Below are 12,336 nucleotides of genomic sequence, written 5' to 3'. Positions count from 1 at the left end.
AGCTTCTTGTAGGTCTAGAGAACAACATACTACTACTGAGAGAGTTACCTACAAATAAAGATTTTTACTACAACATATGTATAGATTTCAGAGACTGTATTGTATAAAAATATAAAAATACAGATTTTTGCGGGTATTGGCTTTTTTATAATCCTAATGGATATCCAATATTTTGCATTACATAACTGTGTGCTGAAAAGCTATATGCATGTTCAAAACTGAACTTTCTTATTATATTTATAACTAGCGGCTATGCCCCTATAGGCCTCTTGTGGCACTTTAAATGTTTTTTTATAAATAATACGTAACCTTTTTATGTTGCGATTTTTTTGTGATTTCACTTAAAAAGGTGGTGGTACCCTCCCCCAAAATAGTTATTAACCTTCCCGGTATCTATGAGAAGCAACCCTGTTAAGAACCCGATCGGTTCAGCGTTTAGCGAGATCCTTCGGTACAAACAGACAGACAAACACACATCCTGTTACTTTATTATAAGGACTAAAAGCTAACAGCAAGCAGGGCTGCGATTCAGCAAATTAATTTAGAAACAGCGTAAAATGCCTCCAAAAAATGACGTCATACAATGCAAAGTACCTAGCCTCTAGTGACACTTGAAGGAATGCAGTGGGGAAAGTCGACTCTTTACTTTAAATTTTAGTTTTTAAATGGAAAAGTTAAAAAGATTTTTTTTGGGCGGTAGGGGGATTGTTTTGGGTCGTTTTTTGCTTGGGAGGGTAGACAAAATTTACCCCAAAATAGTTATAAACCTTCCCGGGACCTATGAGAAGCTACCCTGTTAAGGAGACCCCGAACAGTTCAGTGGTTAGTGAGATCCTTTGTTACAGACAAAGAAAGCTTACTACTTGCAAATGATAAATATGACCTATTTTTGTCTCTTTAAAGATTCCCTTTAAACACCTCCCCCTTTTTATATAAAGATGCTAATTCCCCCCCCACCCCAAGAGGATATAGGCAGTAAAAAACCCCGTAGGGGGCACAATTTTCTAACACTTCTTTCTCATTTAGTGTTTAAAAAGGATTCAAAATGCATGGACATATATCTTTTTAACTCTTATTTTATACATCTTAATTGGAACTGATGATCTATTTTTATAGAGAAACATATGTATTCCACCAATAAATAATCAAAAAATTAAATGTGTTTATACATATAATAATACTTTATATAATAGGATAAAGCCATTTTTTGGCGGCACTTTACGCTCTTTCATTTGAAATTGCTGAAAATTTGGATAATAGTGGCAAAATGTTTGCGTGAAACTTGTTTTGTTCTGTAACTTAAAGGAAGTGGGTAAGAATGATGGGAAAAGAAGAAAGTGGGTTGTGGGTAAATTTTCAGAATCCTGGTCCCTTGACACTGAACATCCAATCTCTAGAAACCTTAAATTTTCCAATTATCAATAATTTTGAGCCCCTTGGTCCCTTTTCGAGAGGGCATTTCTTATGCACAAAAGGTATAAAATACAAAGAAGGTGTATCAACTTTTTTTTTATAGCTAGCCGGTTCTTTTAGTAAGTAGTAGATGTAAATTTTTCCATAGAATTCAGATATGCAATCGTTTTTTTTGTAGACCTCTTATTTTTTATGAACCCATATTTTTTTACCTGTGAAATAATAAAATTAAGTTCAAAGTTTTTATTCTCATGGGTTTAAAAAAATCGATTTTTTCAATAATTACCTGACAGAATTGAAAAAGTAAGGTGTCAAATTAAAGATCTTACTATTTTTGTTCATAATGACCATTTTCTTATTTTTTTTTGTTGCATTTTAGTACCTTAAAATCGACTTAATTTTTTTTTTAAAACTTAAATTACTTAAAAAATAAGAGGTCTACAAAAAAACCGATTGCATATCTGAATTCTATGAAAAATTTTACATCTACTACTTACTAAAACAACCGGCTAGCTATAAAAAAAATAGTTGATACACCTTCTTTCGTAAAAACTATTGACCTACCTTTCTGGATACACAGAAAAATAACAGTATTATAAAAAGTAATAAGCTTTTTTCTCTCTAGCGAAGGATCTTGCTAATTGATACACTGATATGGTTCTCCTTTACAGTGAAGATTCTTATAGGTTTAGGAATGGTTTTAGGCTATTTTATTTCAATATAAAGCCTTGGTATGATTTTAGGCCATTTCTGCCCTTTTATATCTCTTCAAATATAGAGCCATTAGATGGTAGGGGCGTAGCCACTAGTTACCGTATATTGTAGAAAAATAACAAATATTATAAATATTATACATAAAGTGTATAATAATATAAAGTGTGTTACCTTTTTTTATGTTTTATTATTATTTGGTCACAACTTGGTAAAAAATGCTCACAAATCAAACCTTTTTCGACCAAAGATACTCAAATGGTTCCTTTACAAGCCCAATCAATCAGTTTTAAGATATCTTTATATTTCAAGAAAAATTGATGAAAATACTAAAAAACAGCAAATTTGGGTGTTACCTTTTATATGCACAGATACCATAAAATCAACAGAAAAAAATACATTTTTTAATTTTCTGTCATTTTTAAAGTTTGATTCTGTTAAATTGGCTATTCTTGAAGGGAGTTATGCATTGAAATACACTGAAATATAATATTGTGCAGAAATTAATGTGTTTCAAAGAAAGAAAATTTTGAAAATAAGAAATTCAACCTCTATCACTTCAGAGGACAGCTGCCAACCTCCAGTTGACAGGATATAGTTCAATACTTATTAGCAATAATAATTAGCCCAAAAAGTAAAACAAAAAGTTTTTTAATATGGCAAAAAAATGATAATCTAAATCTTAATTTTGGGGATGATGATCTCAAGGATGCTCTTACTGGTGATGATGATGACCCAGATGGTATCCAAGTACATATTGCGTTATTACAACTCATCTAATGAACTATGGTCCAATTTTTGTATTTGTAGCAGCCTCCAATTAACAGTTGTAACAAGAAATATAACCATCTTTTAAAAACTACTATATTTACGTTATGAATTGGAGAATTTAAAAACCATGATTGTATGTTTTGGGATTTCTCTTGATTGGAGAATGCTACAAATACAAAAATCGGACCATAGTTTAATAGTCATAATGCTCATGTATTTGGATACCATCTGGGTCATCATCACCAACAGCAAGATCGTCTTTAAGATCATCATCCCTAAAATTAAGATTTAGGTTATTATTTTTTTGCCATATTAAAAACTTTTTGTTTTACTTTTTGGTCTAATTATTAATGCTAACAAGTATTTAACTATATCCTGTCAACTGGAGGTTGGTAGCTGTCCTCTGAAGTGATAGAGGTCGAATTTCTTATTTTCTTTCTTTGAAATACATTAATTTTCTTTCTTTGAAATACATTAATTTCTGCCCAATATTATGTTTCAGTATATTTCAATGCATAAATCCCTTCAAGAATAGCCAATTTAACAGAATCAAACTTTAAAAATGACAGAAAAGTAAAAATAAGTATTTTTTCTGTTGATTTTATGGTATCTGTGCATATAAAAGGTAACACCCAAATTTGCTGTTTTTTAGTATTTTCATCAATTTTTCTTGAAATACAAAGATATCTTAAAACTGATTGATTGGGCTTGTAAAGGAACCATTTGAGTATCTTTGGTCGAAAAAGGTTTGATTTGTCAGCTTTTTTTACCAAGTTGTGGCCAAATAATAATAAAACATAAAAAAAAGGTAACACACTTTATGTGAGATTATTGGCAAATTCTATATACATATTTAATATTGGATCACCAAAACACACCCGTAAATGAAAAACTAAAAAACTAGTATTTTATATTAGTTGAAACCTCAGTGGAAACAAAAATCTTAACAAATATCCGCGGAAAGCTATCTATTTATAATTCAATCCGATAACTAATCAACGAACAAGGTTTTTAATATGAATCTTTATTTATAAGATGAAATTTAATTGTGGCTTCGCCCCAAGAGCTGTTTTTTTGTTAGGTGGAGGAAAGGGGGGGGGCTTTTTTGCAGGTTGGTTTTCCACCAAATCATTTTTTTTTGGGGGGGGTGGGGGGCATAACCTAATGGGTCCAATGCAACGGTTAGCGAGATCTAAAGCTACAAACATAGTTTTATACTGTTATGGTTTATTGTGAAATTTACTAATTTACAATGTCATAATTCTTTGAGTCACCATGTTTTATCATGTTCATAAAGTGGTTTTAGGCTATTTTACTAACCTCAGCTCCCCTGTTCTTTCGTAGCGGCTAGGGGCATAGCAACTAGTATTGGATAAAAAGTATCTTTCGAAACATTGCGTAAAATTGGAACACAGTAACAAAAAAAAAATAGCCAATGAGAGGCCACTATAAATTTTACCATTGGTCAATAACGGCCTCTCATTGGCTAATTTTTTTGTTACGTCATAATCAGTCAGACACTATTACTGTGTTCGTAAAATTGTGAACAAGCTTCCAGTCAAATGCGCTTATTAAGTCTAACTGTTCTTAATGTGGACCAAAATAGTATAATTAAACGCATATTTAAAAACAGTTTTTGGTAATAAGCGCATTTGACTAAAATCTTACTCAAAACTTTACTTAAAACTATTTTCTTTTGAAAACCTAAGAGGTCTACTTGTAAAATATGCCCTGTTGCTACGTTATTTGTAAGCAATCAGATGGAAATTAAATATTGATGAGAAAAAATACCACAGCTGTTTATAAAACACTTTATATATAACTAGCGGCTCCGCCTCTAGTGAAACTTAAGGCGGTGATGGGAAAGACGACCCCCCCCCCTTTCATTCAATTATTCAAGAAAAAGTAATAAAAATGGTTATTTTTCTAGTTTTGATTTCTCCTGGGAGGGTGGAGGTACCCTCCCCCAAAATAGTAATAAACCCCTTCTAAGACCTATATGAAGCTTTACTATAAAGGAGAACCATATCGGTTCAGCGGTTAGCGAGATCCTTCGGTAGAGAATGAGACAATTAAACAGACAAACAAACATCCTTTTACTTTATTATGCGGACTAGCGGCTACGCCCCTAGAGGCCTCTAGGGGCACTTGAGGATGGAAGAGTCGAATTTGATAACCCAATTTCTTATTTTAGATTTTTAAAAAAAATTTTAAAAAAATATTTTTGGGGGTTGTAAAATTTTTTTTTTTTTTTTGGGGGGGGGGTTGCCCCCCCTATCATTTTTAATTTTAGTTAAAAATAAAAAAATAAAAAAATTTGGGGGGGGGGGGGTATTTTTAATTTGTTGGGGGGGGGTGTCCCACCCCCCAACAAAATAGTCATAAACCTTCCCGGGACCTATGGGAAGCTACCCTGTTAAGGAGAACCCGATCGGTTCGGCGGTTAGCGAGATCCTTCGGTACAAACACACAGACACACAGATACACAGTCACAGAGACAAACATCCTGTTACTTTAATTTTTTAAAAATACAGAACTGATATGACCCTTTTCTTATTCTACTCTCTTATTTTAAACACTTGATAAGCTAAATGTTTTTGATAGGCTTGATTTATTTCCGTAAACATGTTTTTTATTCACAGTAATATGTGATTATAAATATGTTATACAATCTTAAAACATAAACATAAACATATTTATTTGGGCATAAAAATTAAACAAAAAAAAGTCATAAAATCAAAAAAAAATATAATATACAATTAAAATTACTATAACAATAAACAACCTAAATCCTAATCAGTTCTGCCCGGGTAACCATGAATAGATCACTATGGATCTGTCAACTTTGCCCAAAATATATCTTCCTTCTTATTGAACGAGAAATCATAGCAGCGTCTCTAGCATCTAGAGGAGAAGTTATTGAAAAAATCTAAACACATCATAAGACTCAAATTTTAAAATTAACAGCTAAAAGCTATTCATGCCTTTATGTTTATCTACCCTAAAATGAAGAACTTTATCGGCTCGGTGGTGGTCAGCTGATCTTAACGGAACAATGATGGTATGAATTTAAAGCCTCGCTGAAGAAGTACATACTTTTCAATTATACAATATTCTTATATTCATTCTTGAGAAGGTGTACTATCAGTTTAGCCTAAATATAAACAGAATAACTAAGAAATCTCTAATCGTAAAAATGTTGTTTCAGCGAAACAAACGTTTTATTAATAAAGCAAATTATCAAACTCTCATTCATTATAGAGAGAGAGAGGGGACAATGCGCTGTTTTTAAACTAGTTCCCAAAGTTTTACAATAATATTTTCTTATTCGTTGGATCAACAACTTTGATTTACTGAATTTTGATTATTTTGGGTATTAAGTGTTCAAACGTTTCCATCACTAATTTTAGTCTACAGAAGGGGTAATTTTGTGTGTCATCATTGGGGATGTACATTAATTTATCGGCCATTATCATTGCCTTTTAGACCCTGCCCAGAAAAAAAATTATATTTACTGTAAAATTATCATTTTTACTTGGCATTTAAAATATCAAAATATATAAGCAATATTAAGATATCAAAATCTTTTGATAATTGACGCTTTCTTTGGAGATAATTGGATGTTTTTCTTTTTGCATTTAAGTAACCATGTACTATCTGCTGGGCTCGGCAGTTGCGTGTCAGCTTCAGGGAAATAAACTTTTTATAATTTTACAATTCGCTGAAAGTCTAAACTTTCATACTAAAAATGGTAATCCCTTTAAAAAAAATCAAAGCCTACAAACAGGTTTAAATTTGAGGCTTATTCTCGGAGGACACGCGGCTGCCGAGCTCTGCTACTATTATATTTTAGAAATTCTATCTTAATGTATTTTCTGTGTGAATAATGAATTATGTTTCTTTTACAAATGATAATCCAGCAATGAAAGAAAAAAGATGCTGAATAGAGAACATGTAGCGTAATTTACAGGCATACAAAAGAATGAGAATATATGTATGTATTACCAGTGGCGGTTTTATTCTATTTTATTGTAATGTCTCTGAATGCTATGTTAAAGGTTATGGAATTTTAGTTCTTACCTATTAGTGAATGTCATCTTGAAACATATGAAGGAAATGGGGGAGGGGGGGGGGGGGTTAATCCTCCAGTTTCAATTTGATTTCGTGTTGAGTTGGGGTCTAATGGAGATTTTTCTTAAAGGTACAGTAAATCAGAACCATATCGGTCCAGTGGTTAGCGAGATCTTAAGCTACAAGCAGACAAACATACATTCATTACGTACATATCTTTAATTACCATAGTAAAAATTGAATAGTCCAGCCTATTTACAATTATGACATTGCATTGTAGAAATGAGGATGATTTTATAAAATATTCGGATCATGGAAAGAAGACGAAGTAGCGGGTTTCGTCGTATTTTCATTGTAGCTGTTGATAGGTTATTTTAGGTTAGGTTAGGTAAATGTTAATGTTTGCCCCACATTATTAGCAAAATATGCCCCGCAGAATTAGAGCCCTCCGCAGGGGCTAGAAATAGGAGAAATGCTACTGTGAAAATACGACGAAAAGCGTTACTTCGTTTTCTTTCCATGATCCAAATATTTAAATGTTCTTTGATCACTCTGACTTTAACTTTTTACTTCAATGCATGCATTTACTACTCTAGAAATTTTTAAATATTTTTCTCTTATCTCCAATTGAACCACCCTTATAATATATCCTTATGATAAAGTAACAGGATGTTTGTTTGTTTGTCTGTTTGTACCGAAGGATATCGTTAACCGCTGATTTTCCTTTACAGGGTAGCTTCTAATAGGTCCAAAGAAGGTTTATAACTATTTTTGAGAAGGTTACCACCACCCTTTCAAGAGAAATCGCCTCTAAAAAAATTACTCCCCCCCCCCCCTACTAAAAAAGAACTTTAAAAACTAAATTAAAAAATGTGTTTTTTTTTTGGGGGGGGGGGGGTAATTTTTTTTTTTATTAATTAAAACATGGATTTTGGGACTCAGCTCTCTCCCTTAACTTTTCAAAATTTATTTTTTTTTCATTTGTGAAGATACATTAAAATTATTTAAAATTATTTAGTTTTTGTCAGCAAAAAAGATTTCAATTATATGCTTTTAATACAAAAAGGAAGCAATTTTTTTATAACACTTATATGTTTCTTTATATCAATACTAGCGGCTTCGCCCCTAGCCTTTAGGGGCTTTGCCCCAAAAGGTGATAAAGAGGTAAAAAATTAAGGCGAAATTCGTAAAAGGACCAGGGTAATGTTCTGCAAAAAAAGGACCAAGGAAAAGTTCTGCAAAAAAAGGACCAAGGAAATGTTCTGCAAAAGAAACTAAAGGACCAAGGAAATGTTCTGAAAAAAAAAAATTGGGGGAGGGTTTTTTTTTGTTTTTGGGAGGTTGGGGGTGTCCCATCTCCCAATCAAATAGCCTAAAACCACCACAGGACCAGTAGGTATATTCCCTGAAGAGTAGAATCCGATCGGTTCAGTGGTTACCGAGATCTTAAGCTTCAGACGGAAGGACGGACGGACGGACGGACGGACGGACGGACAGACAGACAGACATCAAGCTACTTTGTATTATAGACTAGCGAATACGCCCTTAGCATCTAGGGGTTCTGTGTAATCAGTAGGACATCATGCCTAGAAAAATAGTAGCCTAAAACCATCCCATGGTTTATGTAAAGCTTACCTGTAATAGATAATCCAATCAGATCTGTAATCATTGAGCTCTTAAGATTCAGACAAAAAAAACCTTACTACTTTATATATAAGGACTAGCGGCTACGCCCCTAGAGGCATCTAGGGGCACTTAAGGAGGGGGTAATTGAATTGGATAACCCAATTTCTAAATTTAGATTTAAAAAAAAAAGTTTTAAAATTTTTTGGAGGGGGGATAGTTATAAACATTCCCAGGACCTATGAGAAACTACCCTGTTAAGGAGAACCCGACCAATTCATTGGTTAGCGAGATCCTTCGTTACAAACAAACAGACAGACAGACACCAATCATTCTACTTTGTATTATAGATAAGGATGAAGACTGGGAAATTTTTGTGGTCAAAACATTGAAATAGGAAATTATCACTTTTTCTACTTACAATTTTGCATTTTATGCTTCTCAAATCAGACCTCCATACGCAAAGTTAAATGTGAAAAGAATTTTAAAAGAGATTTTATTCTGCATATTATCATTCTTATTCTTAACTTGTCTTTCATTCTTAACCCAAATCCAATTTTGACTTGAAAATTTGTACGCGTAGTTATTTATCGCCTTGTAATATAGACAGCTCTCCGCGAATATTAAAGTGATAAATTACAAGATTAAAATATTTTTAATAGTCCTGAAGGGCCGTAGGCCAGGTTTAACAAAACTGGTATCAATTTTATGATTTTTATTTAAATATTTGTACAAAATTGGCTGTAATACGATGATATTCATGATTTATCAGTACGTCTGAGAACCGGTTTTAATCCAGCGGTCATAAAGCAGTTTTGATGCCATACAGGAATATGATAAAATTATTCTTAATATTGTTTAAATTTCAGTGCCCAGCTGGATAAGAACAGGGGAGTGTGGACTCGGGAGAGACTGGACGCTAGACTCTAAACTAATCTATTTCAGTGCCCAGCTGGATAAGAACAGGAGAGTGTGGACTGGGGAGAGACTGTACACTAGACTCTAAACTAATCTATTTCAGTGCCCAGCTGGATAAGAACAGGAGAGTGTGGACTGGGGAGAGACTAGACACTAGACTCTAAACTAATATATTTCAGTGCCCAGCTGGATAAGAACAGGGGAGTGTGGACTCGGGAGAGATTGGACACTAGACTCTAAACTAATCTATTTCAGTGCCCAGCTGGATAAGAACAGGAGAGTGTGGACTCGGGAGAGACTGTACACTAGACTCTAAACTAATCTATTTCAGTGCCCAGCTGGATAAGAACAGGAGAGTGTGTACTCGGGAGAGATTGGACGCTAGACTCTAAACTAATCTATTTCAGTGCCCAGCTGGATAAGAACAGGAGAGTGTGTACTCGGGAGAGATTGGACGCTAGACTCTAAACTAATCTATTTCAGTGCCCAGCTGGATAAGAACAGGGGAGTGTGGACTGGGGAGAGATTGGACGCTAGACTCTAAACTAATCTATTTCAGTGCCCAGCTGGATAAGAACAGGAGAGTGTGGACTCGGGAGAGATTGGACGCTAGACTCTAAACTAATCTATTTCAGTGCCCAGCTGGATAAGAAAAGGAGAGTGTGGACTCGGGAGAGACTGGACACTAGACTCTAAACTAATCTATTTCAGTGCCCAGCTGGATAAGAACAGGAGAGTGTGAACTCGGGAGAGATTGGACGCTAGACTCTAAACTAATCTATTTCAGTGCCCAGCTGGATAAGAACAGGGGAGTGTGGACTCGGGAGAGACTGGACGCTAGACTCTAAACTAATCTATTATCCTGATAATGAAACTCTGAGTTGTCAGTGTAATGGAGCCTCACAAACTATTTGCAATCTTCAGGTTAGTTTTATCCTTATATTTGCACAGGGATAGGGACCAGCAAACAAAAATTAAATTGTGCACCATGGAAAGAAAACAAAGTAGCAGGTTTCGGCGTATTTTCACAGTAGCTTTTGATATGTTATTTTAGGTTAGGTAAGTGTTTTTTATTGCCCTGCAGGGTTAAGAATTTGGTTCTACACAGTCAGAGCCCCCCTGCAGGGACTAGAAATTAGAGAAAAAGAAACTTTTGTCTAATTTAATGATAATCAAAATAAGTAACTTAAAACCTATTCATAAAACAAAATATTAAAAGTTATAGTAATCTAGCAGTTATTTGATCTTGTAATTTTTAAACATACGTTCATGCTTGGACAACTGGGTTTATGTCATCAACAAATTTTCTATATTTTCATTGTGGTACATTTTCTCGGAACGTCCAATCTTTTTATTTTTAAGGGGGTAAAATAAGGGGTTTAAGAGGATTGAAATGAGGGTGAAAAAACCTTTACCCAAACTCTTTGACTTCCGAGCATAGTCTACACCTAAGTATTTATCTTTAATACCTTATTTATATCAATTGTTTTTCTGACTATTTTTCCGTTTCTATTTTCTTGATAGAATATTATTTTTACACACTTCTTTATGGCATTATTCAATTTATTTGATTTAAGGCTTTCCAATAAAACATAGATATTATAATAATATGTTACTTTGAAATTGAAATAAAAGTACATTTTTCTGAAGATCTATTGTTTAAACTTGCTCTTAAAGAATCAAGTAATACAATTGATAATTAGGTATTTTAATAGTTATTTCTCGCATCGTATTATAAACGGCTTTCCGCGGATATAGAATGTACAATTATAAGATTAAAACTAGTTTTAATCTTATGATTGTACATTTTTATTTTCGTAGGAAGCTGGATATAATACGATGCTAGACATGGTTTTTTCGTATGGATGAGAACCGGTTCCTATTCACAGAATTCGAATGAATACGAGAAAAATTATTCTAAGCAATCTTTCTGTTAAATACGTATGAAAGTTTTTTTTAACGTTTAGTCGTAGTAATTTGTTGTGTGATTTATTATCTTCAAACTAATTCTGCCTTTGGAAGCTAAGGAATAGATTTGCAGTTTAAATTGTGAACTATGTATATTGTTTAAAATGGGGTCAACCTCAAGTTTAACAAAAAAATTGGGTATAGTCCCTTTTGTGGCAACGCCCCTTAAGGGGGCATTCGTCGTATTTTCAAAATGGCTTTTGATAGCTTAATCTAGGTTAGGTTATATTGGGTTAGGTGATTGCCAAACAGGGTTAAGCAATTGAACCCGCAGGGTTAGAGCTCCCCGCAGGGGCTAAAAACGAGGGAGAAAAGCTACTGTGAAAATACGAAGAAACGCCCATTAAGAGCCGTTGCCACGAAAGGGACTATACCCAAAAATTTATTTACTAGAATTTTTAAAACAAAATATTAATTACACCTAAATAAATAGAAATAGTATTTTAGTGGTTATATGTACATTTTTGTGGCTATTTATTCTATAAAATTAAAATTAATTTAAATTATACAAATTTTATCTGTAACAAAGTTAGAGTACACATTGTGTACATTGTGCCAGGGATCTAAAGGGATAAGACAATGGTCTATGAATTGATGTAGATCCCTAATGATGATGATACACTAAATAACTCCTTCTGTAGATTACTATTCGTGGTGAAACGATTGGACAATTTAATTAATGAAAAAAACAATTAAAATTCAATAAGAGTCCCCAAAGTTGTTAATCCAACGAATAAGAAAACGTTATTATAAAACTTTAGGGACTAGTGAAATAAACAGCTCAATTTTTCCTCCCTACTTTACATTGTTCGGTATTTGTGTGATAACAATGTCCTGTGTTAAGGTAGTGTTTTAAAATTT

The 12,336-nt window shown here is 33.4% G+C and overlaps 1 protein-coding gene across 4 annotated transcripts in view; it reads left to right on the top strand.

The window, feature by feature from the left end:
• The window catches only part of LOC145304928 (uncharacterized), a 139,127-nt gene that overhangs the window by 92,992 nt on the left and 33,799 nt on the right, over positions 1-12,336 (top strand). For all 4 annotated transcript variants that reach the window (XM_080146721.1, XM_080146720.1, XM_080146719.1 and 1 more), the window contains exon 9: positions 10,295-10,431. In XM_080146721.1, the coding sequence (XP_080002847.1) occupies positions 10,295-10,431 (137 nt within the window). The remainder of the gene's footprint in view (positions 1-10,294; positions 10,432-12,336) is intronic.

This window comes from Acartia tonsa, chromosome 2, assembly GCF_053477335.1.
Source record: "Acartia tonsa isolate MP-2025a chromosome 2, ASM5347733v1, whole genome shotgun sequence".
In the NCBI taxonomy this organism is placed as follows: domain Eukaryota; kingdom Metazoa; phylum Arthropoda; class Copepoda; order Calanoida; family Acartiidae; genus Acartia; species Acartia tonsa.
This window is presented reverse-complemented; position numbering and strand designations above follow the sequence as displayed.